Source organism: Botrytis deweyae, assembly GCF_014898535.1.
Source record: "Botrytis deweyae strain B1 chromosome Unknown BDEW_003, whole genome shotgun sequence".
In the NCBI taxonomy this organism is placed as follows: Eukaryota; Fungi; Ascomycota; class Leotiomycetes; order Helotiales; family Sclerotiniaceae; genus Botrytis; species Botrytis deweyae.
The window spans coordinates 482,009-495,377 of NW_024066210.1; the positions used below are offsets into that span (position 1 = coordinate 482,009).

The 13,369-nt window shown below is 43.2% G+C and overlaps 5 protein-coding genes across 5 annotated transcripts; 4 read left to right on the forward strand and 1 right to left on the reverse strand.

Annotated features, from left to right (window-relative positions):
- Window positions 1-1,913: 1,913 nt before the first annotated feature.
- EAE98_001532 (uncharacterized protein) lies at window positions 1,914-3,020 on the forward strand (the record flags this gene model as incomplete). The annotated part of the gene is made up of 1 exon (XM_038949151.1): window positions 1,914-3,020. The coding sequence occupies one exon, from the start codon at window positions 1,914-1,916 to the stop codon at window positions 3,018-3,020; it is 1,107 nt and encodes a 368-aa protein (XP_038814136.1).
- A 293-nt stretch (window positions 3,021-3,313) lies between these two features.
- Window positions 3,314-3,977, reverse strand: EAE98_001533 (uncharacterized protein; the record flags this gene model as incomplete). Its single annotated transcript, XM_038949152.1, has 3 exons — window positions 3,314-3,480; window positions 3,571-3,669; window positions 3,926-3,977. The coding sequence occupies 3 exons, from the start codon at window positions 3,975-3,977 to the stop codon at window positions 3,314-3,316; spliced, it is 318 nt and encodes a 105-aa protein (XP_038814137.1).
- A 1,030-nt stretch (window positions 3,978-5,007) lies between these two features.
- On the forward strand, window positions 5,008-6,929 carry EAE98_001534 (uncharacterized protein; the record flags this gene model as incomplete). Its single annotated transcript, XM_038949153.1, has 2 exons — window positions 5,008-5,053; window positions 5,788-6,929. 2 exons carry the CDS (start codon window positions 5,008-5,010, stop codon window positions 6,927-6,929), a joined length of 1,188 nt encoding a protein of 395 aa, XP_038814138.1.
- Window positions 6,930-8,289: 1,360 nt separating this feature from the next.
- On the forward strand, window positions 8,290-9,312 carry EAE98_001535 (uncharacterized protein; the record flags this gene model as incomplete). Its single annotated transcript, XM_038949154.1, has 5 exons — window positions 8,290-8,310; window positions 8,461-8,596; window positions 8,708-8,761; window positions 8,843-9,101; window positions 9,174-9,312. The coding sequence occupies 5 exons, from the start codon at window positions 8,290-8,292 to the stop codon at window positions 9,310-9,312; spliced, it is 609 nt and encodes a 202-aa protein (XP_038814139.1).
- Window positions 9,313-10,956: 1,644 nt separating this feature from the next.
- Window positions 10,957-12,723, forward strand: EAE98_001536 (uncharacterized protein; the record flags this gene model as incomplete). The annotated part of the gene is made up of 1 exon (XM_038949155.1): window positions 10,957-12,723. One exon carries the CDS (start codon window positions 10,957-10,959, stop codon window positions 12,721-12,723), a length of 1,767 nt encoding a protein of 588 aa, XP_038814140.1.
- Window positions 12,724-13,369: the final 646 nt, after the last annotated feature.

Here is a 13,369-nt window from a genome sequence, read left to right on the forward strand (position 1 = left end):
TCTTCGATTTGTCTATTCTATCTATTAAAACGATTCATTAAAGATCCTAATCTTTCTTTCACCTCAAGAGAAACCTGATACCTCAACAATTACAAATTGATTCAATTAGACCATCATCAAATCATCTACATTCAAACTCCTTGAAGTGATGAAAACGATTCAAGGTGCATATCATCCTATCAAAAAACATATAAAATGCTATTTATAGACTTGAATGTGAATGACATCTAGAACGATTAGAACTTTAATTCGTCAAAGTTTTATTGATCGAACATTGTGATTTCTATTTATCCAAATAGTCTGCCTCCACGGCAGTGGCCCCCAGAGGGCTAGCGGAGCGTCATATATGTATCTATGTAATGAGTAGTTATCAAGAGTACTCAAGTTTCAATCAACAATTTCTATATAAGTAGTAGATAATATCTGTTATTGAAGGGCAAGCGGAGCGTTATATATGTATCTATATAATGAGTAGTTATCAAGAGTACTCAAGTTTCAATCAACAATTTGGATTCTATATAAGTAGTAGATAATATCTGCCATTGGAGGGCAAGCGGAGCGTCATTTATCTATCTATATAGCAGATAATATCGAGAGTACTCGACCCTCATACAATAACATAGTTCCTATATAGCTAGTATCTGAACTAGCAGAGCGCTATCTATATATATATAATAGGTAGAGCACTCAATCCCCAACCCTTTATCAACTAGTTAAAAGTAGTAACTCTATCTAAGAAGCTAGCAAAGCACCATCAACATTGCCAGTCAAAAACATAGTACCACCATACAAAGTGAATAACATCTCCAACCATCTATCGAAATCTACTCTTACCTCTCTCTTATACACATACCTAGCATAACCTTATAATACAAACTGCTCTACTCATATCTTCCCTTATTCACCAGTATCACTTGTAAGATCATTCATTATCAAATAATACAATATAATTACACCGAATATCTCTACTTTCGAATTCAAGAACCTATGAGAGATTTTTAGATATATACTAGCTATCTAGGCGAGCTAGGTAGCTGAAGTTGATATCTATTTTATACTCGAGTATCATAAGGTTGTCGCATTATTCGGGTAGTGTGATTTAAGTATAGTATTGCTGGGTAGGGGGGTAGGTAGGTAGGTAGTGTAGTCTAGAATATGGATACGTTGTGTGTATGGAAGTCTAGTGATTTGTTGTTGATGATAATGATGATGATGATGTCAGGAGGAGGGATATCTATCTGTCTATCTATTTATCTAGTATTTAATATTACTTGATTAAAGACTCATAAGAATCTAAAACAATATATCTATATATATCTACGTATATACGCAAGTATTGAAAAGAAGTAGATACTTTTATATAGACTGACATCGTAGACGAATGAAATCAAGAAAGAATAGAATCATTATCTATTATCTTCCTATTACATACCTAGGTAGTATTATCCAGTATTTGAAATCGACATGAAATCAAATCACAATCCAACCCCTTCATGGAAAAATAACATACTCACAGAATTAATTTCACCCTATCCTATTCATACCCAGATTTCTATTCAAATACCTACATTATGAATATTAAACAAACAATCATAAACATCATCTGTAATCTACCGGTAGAAGCAACAATAATATAATATAAATCCTTAAATGTACTCGTACTGTAAAAAAAATAAAATTTAGCTTTTAACTTTTCCCCAGATTCCACTAAAAAGCTTCTCAATACGCGAGCGAGCGAGGGTGCGTGCAAGCTCCATCCATCCATCCCTCCATCTATCCATCATCAAATCAGCTCATATTTCAAACCACTCACCCCTCACCCACCCACCTCAATTCTCTTCTTAGAGGTATACACAACATAACACAATACAACACACCTCCACCCCCAACCCCGCAGCACCCAACCCACCAAAATGCCCTTCCTCCCCCTCACATCCCGCACGCTGCGCACCCTCCCCAAACGACCATGCCTCTCTCTCCTCCGCACACCCACCCGCAGCATAACCAGCAAATCCCCCTCAACCCCCCCGCTCGATCCGATTTCGCTCCACCGACTCGAAGCGACCCGTCGCGCCTACTACAAACGCCGCATCTCATATTCCGCCTCGGGCTTCCTCGTCGGCATGGTCTGCATCTGGGTAACCGCAACCTCCATTGAGATACCTCCGCCTTCCAAACTCGACAGTTCTCGTTCGAGCAACTCCCTCTCCCCCTCCACTCCCATTACCATTCTCCCTCCCTCTCCCAAACCCGCCCCCGAAGAAGACGAAGAGCTCATCCCCACCGGCACCAGCAGCACCCCGCCCTTCCCCAAAACCCTGCACTTCAGCCCCTCCCCCTCCACGCACGCCCCCGAACCCTACCAACTCCTCGGCCTCGGCATCCGCACCGTCTCCTTCCTCCACATCCAAGTCTACGTCCTCGGTCTGTACATCTCCCCCTCCTCCATCCCCACCCTGCAAACCTCTCTGCTCCAGCTCGCCGCCCCCAACGGCGCCTCCACCCTCGTCGCCAACGAAAAAGATGCCCTGAAAGCAATGCTGCTCGACCCCGCCCGCAGCGAAGAAATCTGGTCCGCCATTCTCAAACACCCCGAAATAAAATCCATCGTCCGCATTGTCCCCACGAGAAATACGGATTTCCATCATCTGCGCGACGCGTGGGTGCGGAGTCTTACGGCGCGCGCACAGAAAAATAGAGAGGAGTTTGGGGATGAAGCCTTTGGGAAGGCGGTGGGAGAATTCAAGGCCTTGTTTAATAGGGGGAGTGTACCCAAGGGTCGGGAACTTTTGTTGAGTCGCGATGAGAGTGGGAAGTTGGGGGTGTGGTATGAGGATGGGGTGAGTAGGAGTCAGCGGTTGGGAGAGGTGAGGGATGAGAGGATTAGTAGGGGCATTTGGTTGGGGTATCTGGCGGGTGCGAATGTGAGTAGTGAGGAGGCGAGGAGGAGTGTGGTGGAGGGGGTTATGAGGTTGGTGGAACGTCCAGTTGGGAGTGTCGAGGGGATGGTGAGGGTATAGATTGGAGCTTGTATTTTAGTGTATGTATGTATGTTTGTCTGTATGAGTATTGTTATGATGATATGATATGAAATGGGAGGTCTGGCATGGTAGAGCACAGTATTACTTAGCATAGCATATCACCAAACACGAGTAAATAAATCAATCTCTGTGTATCATATTTATCGATTCATTCCTGCACTCTCAGCAAACGAGCTATTCTATGCGCTTCCCATAATCATGCAATTCATCCACTTCAAGCACTCCACTTTCTTTCCCCTCTGATCCATTAATACAATCCCCTCAAGAAACCTCTAAGCCGCGATAGCATTCAACTCCTTCAACTGACTCTCCAAATCCTTCTTATTCTTCGCCTGCAAATCCGAGTTTCCACCAACGTGTTTCTGACCGATGAAGATATTAGGGACGGAGCTTTGGCCAGTCTTTTCGGCAAGGTAGGATTGGATAGCTGATCCGTCGTCTGGGGGGAGAGTTAGTTGAAGAGATCTTAAGAGAAGAAGGAGATGAGGGGAGGGGCATTGAGGAAGCAAAGAAAACGGGTAAAACATACCAACTTGATCAAGCTCGATAGCGTAAAAGTTTGCCTTCAAATCGGTCAAGAGCTTCTTGGTGGCATTGCAGTATGGACAGTAGGATTTGCTGAAGACGGCTGTGTATGAACTTGTTAGTTATTTATTTGAGTGTGATGTTCTCATTGTCTTCTCTTCTCTTGATTTCTCATCGTAGCATCCCATACTCCTCTCTTCGAGTAATCTCTAAGCTCAGAGATTCCTCGAGGAGCAGACAAGTTTCGAATCCAGAGAGTACATCGCATAGCAGCATAGCTGAGTATCTCCCCAGCACCACAAGAAGAAGATGAATTGAAGACATGAAGAAAGAGAGAGAGAGAAAAAATCACAACATACCAACAGCGTTACCATCAATAATGCCATCGGCTTTGGTTTGAGCAGCAGACATTCTGGCGGCGGTAATGGGAGTGGTGGTGAAGAAACGACGGAAGATATTAATGATGGGCGAATGGTATGAGACCGGTTTATACCTAGGTCTTGTAGGTGAGGTGGGTGGGGTGGTTTATATGTAAATGTCGAGTGTGGATGGGGATGGGGAGTTCCGGAAGGAGTACTAGTAGGTATCTGTGATTTATGTGATTTATGTGATTTATTATTATGTAGGGAGAAATTGATGGTGGGAAGGAGGGGTTGATTTTGGTGTGGTGTGGTTTGGTGTGGTTTGATTGATTAGCAATTGGGTGAGGGGCGGAGAGGTTCTAGAAATGGAGAGGATTGTGTAGGATTGTGTAATCATTCATTTACGAAATTACGAAATTACGAACCTGCGAATGAGCTTACCTAGGTAGGCGTGATTGCAGATTTGATTGGGATATTGCGTCACTGGACAGGCATGGAAAGAGAAGGCATGGGAAGGGCTCTGTAGATCAGCTGGGAGCTGTGGGATGGATTTTCGAAAGGAGTTGTGGACTTTGGTTAGACGGACTCGAGGGAGTACATACCAGGCCAGGACAGAGTCGTTGAATGATTTGAATTCTTTGCTGATAGATTGATTCATGTATGTACGGAGTAGAGTAGAGTACTAGGTATGCAGCTATTGTTGTTATATTTCTTTCTATTGAATATAAAGCTTTATGAGTGGTTGAATATGAAGCTTAATGAGTGGCTCGAGGATAGTAGTAATGTTGTACTCTGAGAGTGTTGTGATGTAAGAATAAGAATCATAAAGATCTCTTTCATTGGTCGATGAATTACCTACCTAGGTAGTAACAATGCTTTGATTCATTGCAATGATGGACAAAGAATTGACATAGAATTGACATTGGATACCTATCATCAAGGTAGCATGGAATCATGCAAGAGTGAGGCAAAGCATCCCTTGGTGGTACTCGTACTTGTCTTGTACCTAATTGCTCTGCTAAGAAAAACATGTGTTGGCATCCCCGTGGACAGCCCTGTGATCTATTTGATATGGATGGATGGCTAGAAGAAGCGATGTTGAGGTTATTGGGTACTATCAAGCAAGTAAGTAGAGTAAGAGATGGATGCTTCGTATGTCTGAATATGTCTTATTTATTATAAAATACTCCATCATGCTCGGTAGAAGAAAGGATATATATACAGTCAGTACCTAGTACTGTACTTTACAGACAGCCGGTGCGGTACGGTTCAATACGGTACAGTAGAAGGAAAACTAAAGAAGCGGCCGGCAATTCATCAATGGACAGATGTCATCTCGCTCTACGATAGTACAGGATTGATATCGTCTGAACCCTTTCTAGACCCCATCCATCATACATTCGGCCGCCTTATAATACCTACTTTTTGATATTCACCCTGACCTCTACGATATCGAGATCGGTAATTACTAGGTATACACAATAATATCTCATCCTCACTCACTCTAACTTTGACTCTCACTCTCTCTCACTCTCTCTCACTCTCACTCTCACTCTCACTCTCACTCGCTTGATCATCCTCACCGCCATCAAATTCTTAATTAGAATCAATCCTCATCAATCAAAACTTCCGCGCATGAAAAAGACAAAAGACAAAAGACAACATTAAATCCATTACTCTCCAAATTGTTCCATCTTTCCATCAGCTTCGAGACCCCGTCATCGAAAGCCTCAACATACGAGTCAATCACCCCACCTTAAACCCTACATCCCACATATATCGAAAGCCTTGTCATATCACATTCACAAGTTTTCTCAAGGAAAAAAGTCCCCTCCACAGGACTAAAGACAGAAAATCAGCCAAGGTGGCTTCCCGCGTTTTGGACTCGCAAGGTGGCACCCTGTCTTCTGCCATTCAACGTCTTCCTGATTCTCTTCAAACCTATCTTGACACGACCGTTCAACATCTTCAATCCGCCTATTCGCAAATACCTGAACCCGCTCAAGCGTACATCGAACAAGCGGCAAAATATACACATATCGATCAGGTTCCGCCTACAGCATTAGCGGGTAGCGCCTTTGTTTTACTTGCAGCTGCTGTGAGCATGAGTCGTTGGGGAAATAGTTGGTTCAGTGGTGGTGCCAGTCGTTTGAGTCCCTTTTCGAGTCGAGGTAATCCACCGCAGGTACAAGATGAGGATTATGAATATATAACTGGTGAGGATTTGGAGCAACCAAGAAGAATCTATGATCCACATTTGAGACCACCTCATTCTGCACAAGAGGAAGATGATGTGCTATTGGTGAAGAATAAGGGGATTACATATCCGGTTAAATTCCCAGCTTACAGTATTGGGGATGGAAAGTTAGAAGTCAGTGATGTAAGAAAAAGAGCTGCCGCCTTGATGGAAGTTTCGAATTGGAGGAAGTTGAAATTGGTTTACAAGGGACAACAATTGAAGGATGATCATGCCCTTGTTCGAAGTTATGGAATAAGAAATGAGTCGGAGATTCTTTGCATTGTTGGGGACGCAGCAACTGGAAGTGAAGATTCGGGAGATGAAAGCGAAGAAGTAGAAGGGACCGCCGCCAAGCTCAGGAAACGAATTCGCAAATCGAAGAATAAGAAGGGAAAGAAGAAGAGCAATAATAATCTCAAAACACCACAAATGGAATCATCTGCGACTTCCAGAACAGCTTCACCAATCCCTCCTCCAACACCCAAAACACCAATCGAGAAATTAAACGCTATTTCAGATACCTTCCACAATGACATCTTACCGTTAGCAGAAGCATTTATTGCGAGTCCGCCAGAAGACCAAAAGAAGAAGGATTTCGAACATAAGAAGTTGAGTGAGACTATTATGGGACAAGTACTATTGAAGTTGGATGCGGTTGAGACGGAGGGTGATCAAACAGCGAGGGAAACCAGGAAAGCTCTTGTGAGAGAGGTTCAAGATGTTCTCAATGAACTTGATTCAAAGGTTCCAGGTGCAGAATAGAGGGTTTTATTTCGGCTACATCAGTTTTATTTGGGAGGTAGAAGTGAATCAATCGCCAAGTTTCGACTCCGGATTACTTCTGCATTGAGGAATGCATCTATCTTTTGTTGCATTTACAAAATTTGTTCAATTGGGATGCTATGCATATACTGGGTATGATTGGGCTTCTCCACTTCTAGGGAGGAATGGTATATTGCAATATTTGCAATTTGGCATGGCGTACTGCATAGATGGGATATGTGTTAATAAGTTGATGATAGGAAAGGAGGGGTTCGAATTGAAGTGCAGGGGTGAGCGTCATTGACACATGGGAAAGATGCGAGAGGGTTGATCATTCTGTTTGCATCGAGGAGCATCAACATGAGCATGATATGACTTGTGGTTTGATATTCTGGAAATGCATGTATATGCTATTTGGCCAGAGTGTTTATATTAAAGATTACAGGAATTGAATGTATGTCAAGACTAAAGTGTATAACCCATTTTGCCTCCTGCTACATGTGATATCATAATTGTGACCACAACTCAAAGGGCTTTGACACTTTTATTCGGAGCATTTTGTTGCATTCTACTCTACAACCGCATGATACATCGAAAGTCTACGTACCGTATCTAGGTAGTATCTTGATGAATTTCACAACTCCGCAGCCGTGTTGAATATTCGACTTTGTGTTGTCCTGGATATTCGAGTACGGATGTCCGAGTATTGGAGAAGTTCCAAGTACCGAGTTGATAATAATTGTCCGAATCATTCCAATTATCAGGTGCTGAAATGGTTAACTGCCTTGTGCACTGTATTGCAACCATCACTGGCCGGGTGATATCGAAGCCACCCTGAATCATAAACATCACTTTGATTTAAAACATTAGATAACAATTACTGGTATCTGCTCAGTTCATGCGATCAAAATTGCTGCCTTATTATCTGCCATCAGGTTGGCGAGGCTTGCTTGAAGTGAAAATTCGATCAACGTAAAAATGGCAAGGCTGCAATCGCACACATCGTTAACTTCAATTTTCTCAACAATACTGGACATGATCAAAGTGAGTTCAACATGAAATTAAATAAACATTGCCATTGAAGAGAAAAATATTGATTCATCATCACCATCATTTTGCCTCACTCAATAAATAATTCTTTTCAATTTTCCATCAAATTGGGGTTGTTAGCCCTGGGACTCGGCTAATATTTTTAGCGCGAAAACCGGTGTCAATTTGGAGAATCCATCCACCGTAAAGGAATTTGAAGACAACGACCAACCGACAAACCACGACACCGCCCTCATTAAATAACGAAGGTAGAGCAATTTGAATTTCTGTACGCCTTTCGATTTCATTCTGACAATTTATCCAGGACACGATGTCGACCTTCGAGCCAGTCGTAAGTGCTCAATTCCATACATATCCATGGCAACCATAGCCAAATTCAATATCTTGCGACAACAATCATGGGAAATGGTTTTGGGGGAACTCAGCAATGTGGACGAATACGAATAGGAACGAATTGCTGATGTTGGATTTCTTATAATAGATCACGATCGATGCCAAGGGTCACCTTCTTGGTCGACTTGCAAGCACTGTTGCAAAGCAGTTGCTCAACGGCCAGAAGATCGTCGTTGTACGATGTGAGGCCTTGAACATCTCTGGAGAGTTCTTCCGTGCGAAGCGTACGTTTTCACCTTGATTAAAATTGCGATGGGATTGGAGATGATGGATTTGATGTCGCGTCTGGGTGGAATATATGAAATGATGGAAGACTGATTCAATTTCGATAATAGTCAAGTACCACGCCTACCTCCGAAAGATGACCAGATACAACCCAACCCGTGGAGGTAAGATATCATAATCCGCCAATTGCGATTCTGCGATTCGCACTCGATATAAGGAAATTTTCCTGACTTTTTCACGAATAGGTCCTTTCCATTTCCGTGCCCCATCCAGAATCTTCTACAAGACCGTCCGTGGTATGATTCCTCACAAGACCGCCCGTGGTGCCGCCGCCATGGAGAGACTTAAGGTTTTCGAGGGTGTTCCACAACCATACGACAAAGTCAAGCGCGTTGTCGTTCCCCAAGCTTTGAGAGTGTTGAGATTGAAGCCTGGACGCAAATACTGCACTGTCGGTAGATTGAGCCACGAGGTCGGATGGAAATACCAAGATGTTGTCGCTAGGTTAGTAAATTCTTTGGGATTGGGTTGATTTCCGGATGTTCCCGAGATGGTTACTAATACGAATGATTACAGACTTGAGGAGAGAAGAAAGGTTAAGAGCGCAGCATACTACGAGCGCAAGAAGGCAGCACGCAAGCAGCTTTCAGAAGCCCAGAAGTCCGCTAAGATCGACGATAAGACCAAGACTGAGTTGGCTGCTCTCGGCTATTAAATATCCTGGACCTTATTTGATGTGATTTTGCGCTGCTGGGTGGATGGATTGGGTTGTTTAACGGTTTCTTCTTTTCAACAATAACAACGTCAATGCTTTGTTCTACCATTCATTGGAAGATCTCAAGGCCTGGTATTCATTTACCATTTACACAATATTGGGAAATGCTGTAACGGCAAAAGGAGTCTGATACAGCAAGGAACTCTGATGTGTATTGCTTCGGCTTGCATGCAGTTCATAGCGAAATGAAAAGCCCAAGGCATGAATCAAGAATGAATACATTGCGTTTGGTCTTGTGGAAATGGAAGTGGAATTGTGAAAAATAATATTGAAATCCATTTTAGTTACAGTTTATGAATGAGCATCGGTTTGGTACAAGTTACTTTAAATTCTTTGTGAATTCAAAGAGCAGTTTTGTTGGAGAGAGTACGATGGATCTTATGAAACTTGAGCTTATAAGATCATCATGATATGATGTAATTTGTTGGCTACCTTTAACAGCTCAACTGATATACCCATAGGTAGAACCAAAGATTCCTAGATTCCCAAACCTTCAAGGATCTGATCGTCCACCATTATTATTTTGTTGAAGTGCTTTGCATTTACCCCTTGTCACCACCTCCCAATTTCCCATTTTGCATTCTCATGTTCTGTTGAAGCACCTTTCGGTTATTGTAAACCCTCCTTCCCGTCTTTACGGATTACCCAGGTAGGAATATGATTTACGATGCACATGATTATGATGTTCAATTGAGATCTTCATGGAGTTCTTCGTGAATGAAGCAAGACAGATGCACGATGAAGTCGATGAAGGAGAACAGTGACAAGAGTACCCGCTCCGGAACTCCGAAGCCGATGCCGAGCGGGGCGGAATTTATTCCTTTGCAAAGGGTTGAACATTGCCGCGGGTGAAGGGAGTGTGGATTATTGGAGATGATTGGTTGGATTTGTGTGGTTGGATGGATTGGATGGGTTGGATTGGAGAGGGGATGGTGGGGTAATTGGATTTTGTGGAATGCACTTGTAAGTTACTCCACATTATTGCGGCGGGAGGAGGGGCCTCTAGTTCTGGCTGGGAGGCTGGTAAAGTATAAATGTTTTTGTTATCCTGGATGGATAGATGGATGTTGGAGGAGGTAAGATTACATAGGTACCTATGTATCAGGATACTTATTAACTCCTTTGTTTACTTATTGATCGGGTCTTTGGGTAAAGAGATTTAGTTGGGTTTGAGTGGATTTTCATTCGGATTGAACTGATTTGATTTGATTTGATTTGATTGATGAATTGGTCGATTGGGATTGTTTATTCAGAGTTATATTTACGATATTCGAGGAAGATATTGGAGTTATATCGATTGGTCAATTGATATACATCCACCAGATCCGGCAAGGTTAGAGAAGACAATACGAGCTTAAACGAAGGGTTTGAGACAACGGATCGGATCGTTAAGAGAAATTACGAAGACGGGGGAACTGGGCTGAAGAGGTGTAGTACAGACTCGAGGACGCAGTCAGAGATAGAGAGACAGAGAGAGTAATTACAAAAGCTCCCGAGAGACGTCGAGTCGATAAGATTATTCAGGACACCGATACTTGGCTAGCGGACTGTTCCAAATCATTCATATCAAATTAGGATTCCAAAATGTCAGGTCCTGCTTCTAGGCTTCAGAGTCTGGTTAATCATTTACTACCTTCTTCTGGATCAAACACATCTTCGACAACGCTGCCGGCTCCAAAACATCACATCCATACCCTCTCACCTACATTTTTTCTTCCCCGCGCAGCAGCGATTGAACCTGATGCTCCAGCTATCCATCATGTTACTGCGAATGGACAAACGATCACACGATCTTATCAGGAATTTGCAGATCGCTCTCGCGGTTTAGCATATTATCTCAAAAACCATAAATTCGCGCGGATAGGAATACTATGTCCGAACACGCCTGCTTTTCTCGAGAGTATTTTTGGTGTCGCGGCGGCGGGGGGAATACATGTGGGAGTTAATTATCGGTTGAAGGAGGAGGATGTTATTTATATTTTTGAGTTTGCGGAGGTGGATTGTATTGTTGTGGATAGGGAATTTGTGGGATTGTTGAAAGGATATAGGGGGAGGAATCGAGGGGTGAAAATTATTGTGGATGAGGATACGGATAGAGATGAGGGGGAATTCGATCATGCGGTTTTGGAGGGCTTGAAATATGATGTAGAAAATGGGGGGAAAGGTTGGGATGGATTGCATGCGCAGGCTGATGATGAGGACGGTACGATTGCGATTCCATTTACGAGTGGAACGACGGCGAAACCTAAGGGGGTGGTTTATACTCATCGGGGTGCATATCTTGCGGCTATGGGAAATGTGGTGGAATCGGGGCTGAATTTTCATAAAGGAAGATGTGGTTATCTCTGGACACTGCCCATGTTCCATGCTGTGGGATGGACTTTTCCTTGGGCTGTAACAGCAGTCAGGGGCACTCACTTCTGTCTTCGCAAAATCGATTATCCTCTGATATGGAATTTGTTGAAATCTCAACCCATCACCCATTTTAACGCCGCACCTACCGTAAATACTCTACTTTGCGCCTCGAAAGAAGCAGCCCAACTCCCAAATCCAGTCCGCGTCACCGTCGCCGCATCACCACCTACAGCTCATCTTTTCGAAACAATGACAAATCTCAATCTCATTCCAGTTCATGTATATGGGATGACGGAAACCTATGGTCCTATCACAAAGGGATACCACATGCCTGTTTGGGAAGACATCTCACTGAAAGAAAAATACAACCGCATGGCGCGTCAAGGACATGGATTCCTCACGTCTCTCAATCTCCGAATTATCAAACCCGATCAACCGGATGATAAACTTATCGATGTCGCGCGCGACGGGAAAGAAATTGGAGAAATCATCTTCCTAGGGAATATATGTGCAAAGGGATATTATAACGATGAAGAAGCGACGAGAAAGCTCTTTGCGGGCGGTGCACTGCATAGTGGAGATTTGGCCGTGTGGCATGAGGATGGGAGTGCGCAGATTCTGGATCGCGCGAAGGATATTATTATTAGTGGGGGGGAGAATATAAGTAGTGTGGCGTTGGAGGCGATGTTGGTGCAGCATGAGGGGGTGTTGGAGGCGGGGGTGGTGGCGGTGCGGGATGAGAAGTGGGGGGAGTGTCCGGTGGCTTTTGTTACGGTTAGGGAGGGGGGTGGAGCGGGAGAAGGAGAAGGAGAAGGAGGGAAAGGGGGCTTGAAAGGTGAGGATGTGGTGAGGTGGGCAAAGGAGGAGAGTAGTATTAGTAGGTTTATGGTGCCGAAGGAAGTAATTGTGGTAAAGGAATTGCCGAAGACGAGTACGGGGAAGGTGAAGAAGAATGTTTTGAGGGAGTGGGCGAGGGGGAATTGGGAGGAGAAATAGGGGGGTGGATGGGTTGGCAGGAGAGGAGAAGAGAGATGGAATGGAATGAAATGAAATGGGTGAGAGCTGAATCGAGCTACAACGTTGTTGTATACTATACTATACTGTGAAGTTAATGGGAATTATTCTGTGTATTTGGTTTGCTGTGTTGTGTATATGTGTAGGTAGGTATACATGAGATATGTATATGTATATGCAGATTAGAGAATTTGAGGGCTGAAAAAGCTCTAGAGAGAGGAATTTGGGGTTTCAAAGGGCTAGAATAGGTAGGTAGGTTAGGTGTGTGGGCCGAAATGGGGAGATGAAGATGTAGATGAAGATGTATGTAAGTAAGTAAGTAAATACAGATCTGATTTCTTATATCATATCACTATATCACTATAAACTGAAGTAGGTACTTAGGTACTTAGGTACCTAGGTATACCTACCTACTTATCAGCCCGGTTTTCAATAGGTAATACCGGTATTGTATTATATTCGAGGTATTGTATTGTAGACTTTCATACATGTATTTGTATCGTTTTTTGTAGCGGAATTGTAATTATGATTATGATTATGTGGAGAAGGTTGAGGCAAGGTTATGGTTATGGTTATCTACGATACTAGGTATTTATTTATTATATTTGTATTCTGATAAGATTACTCT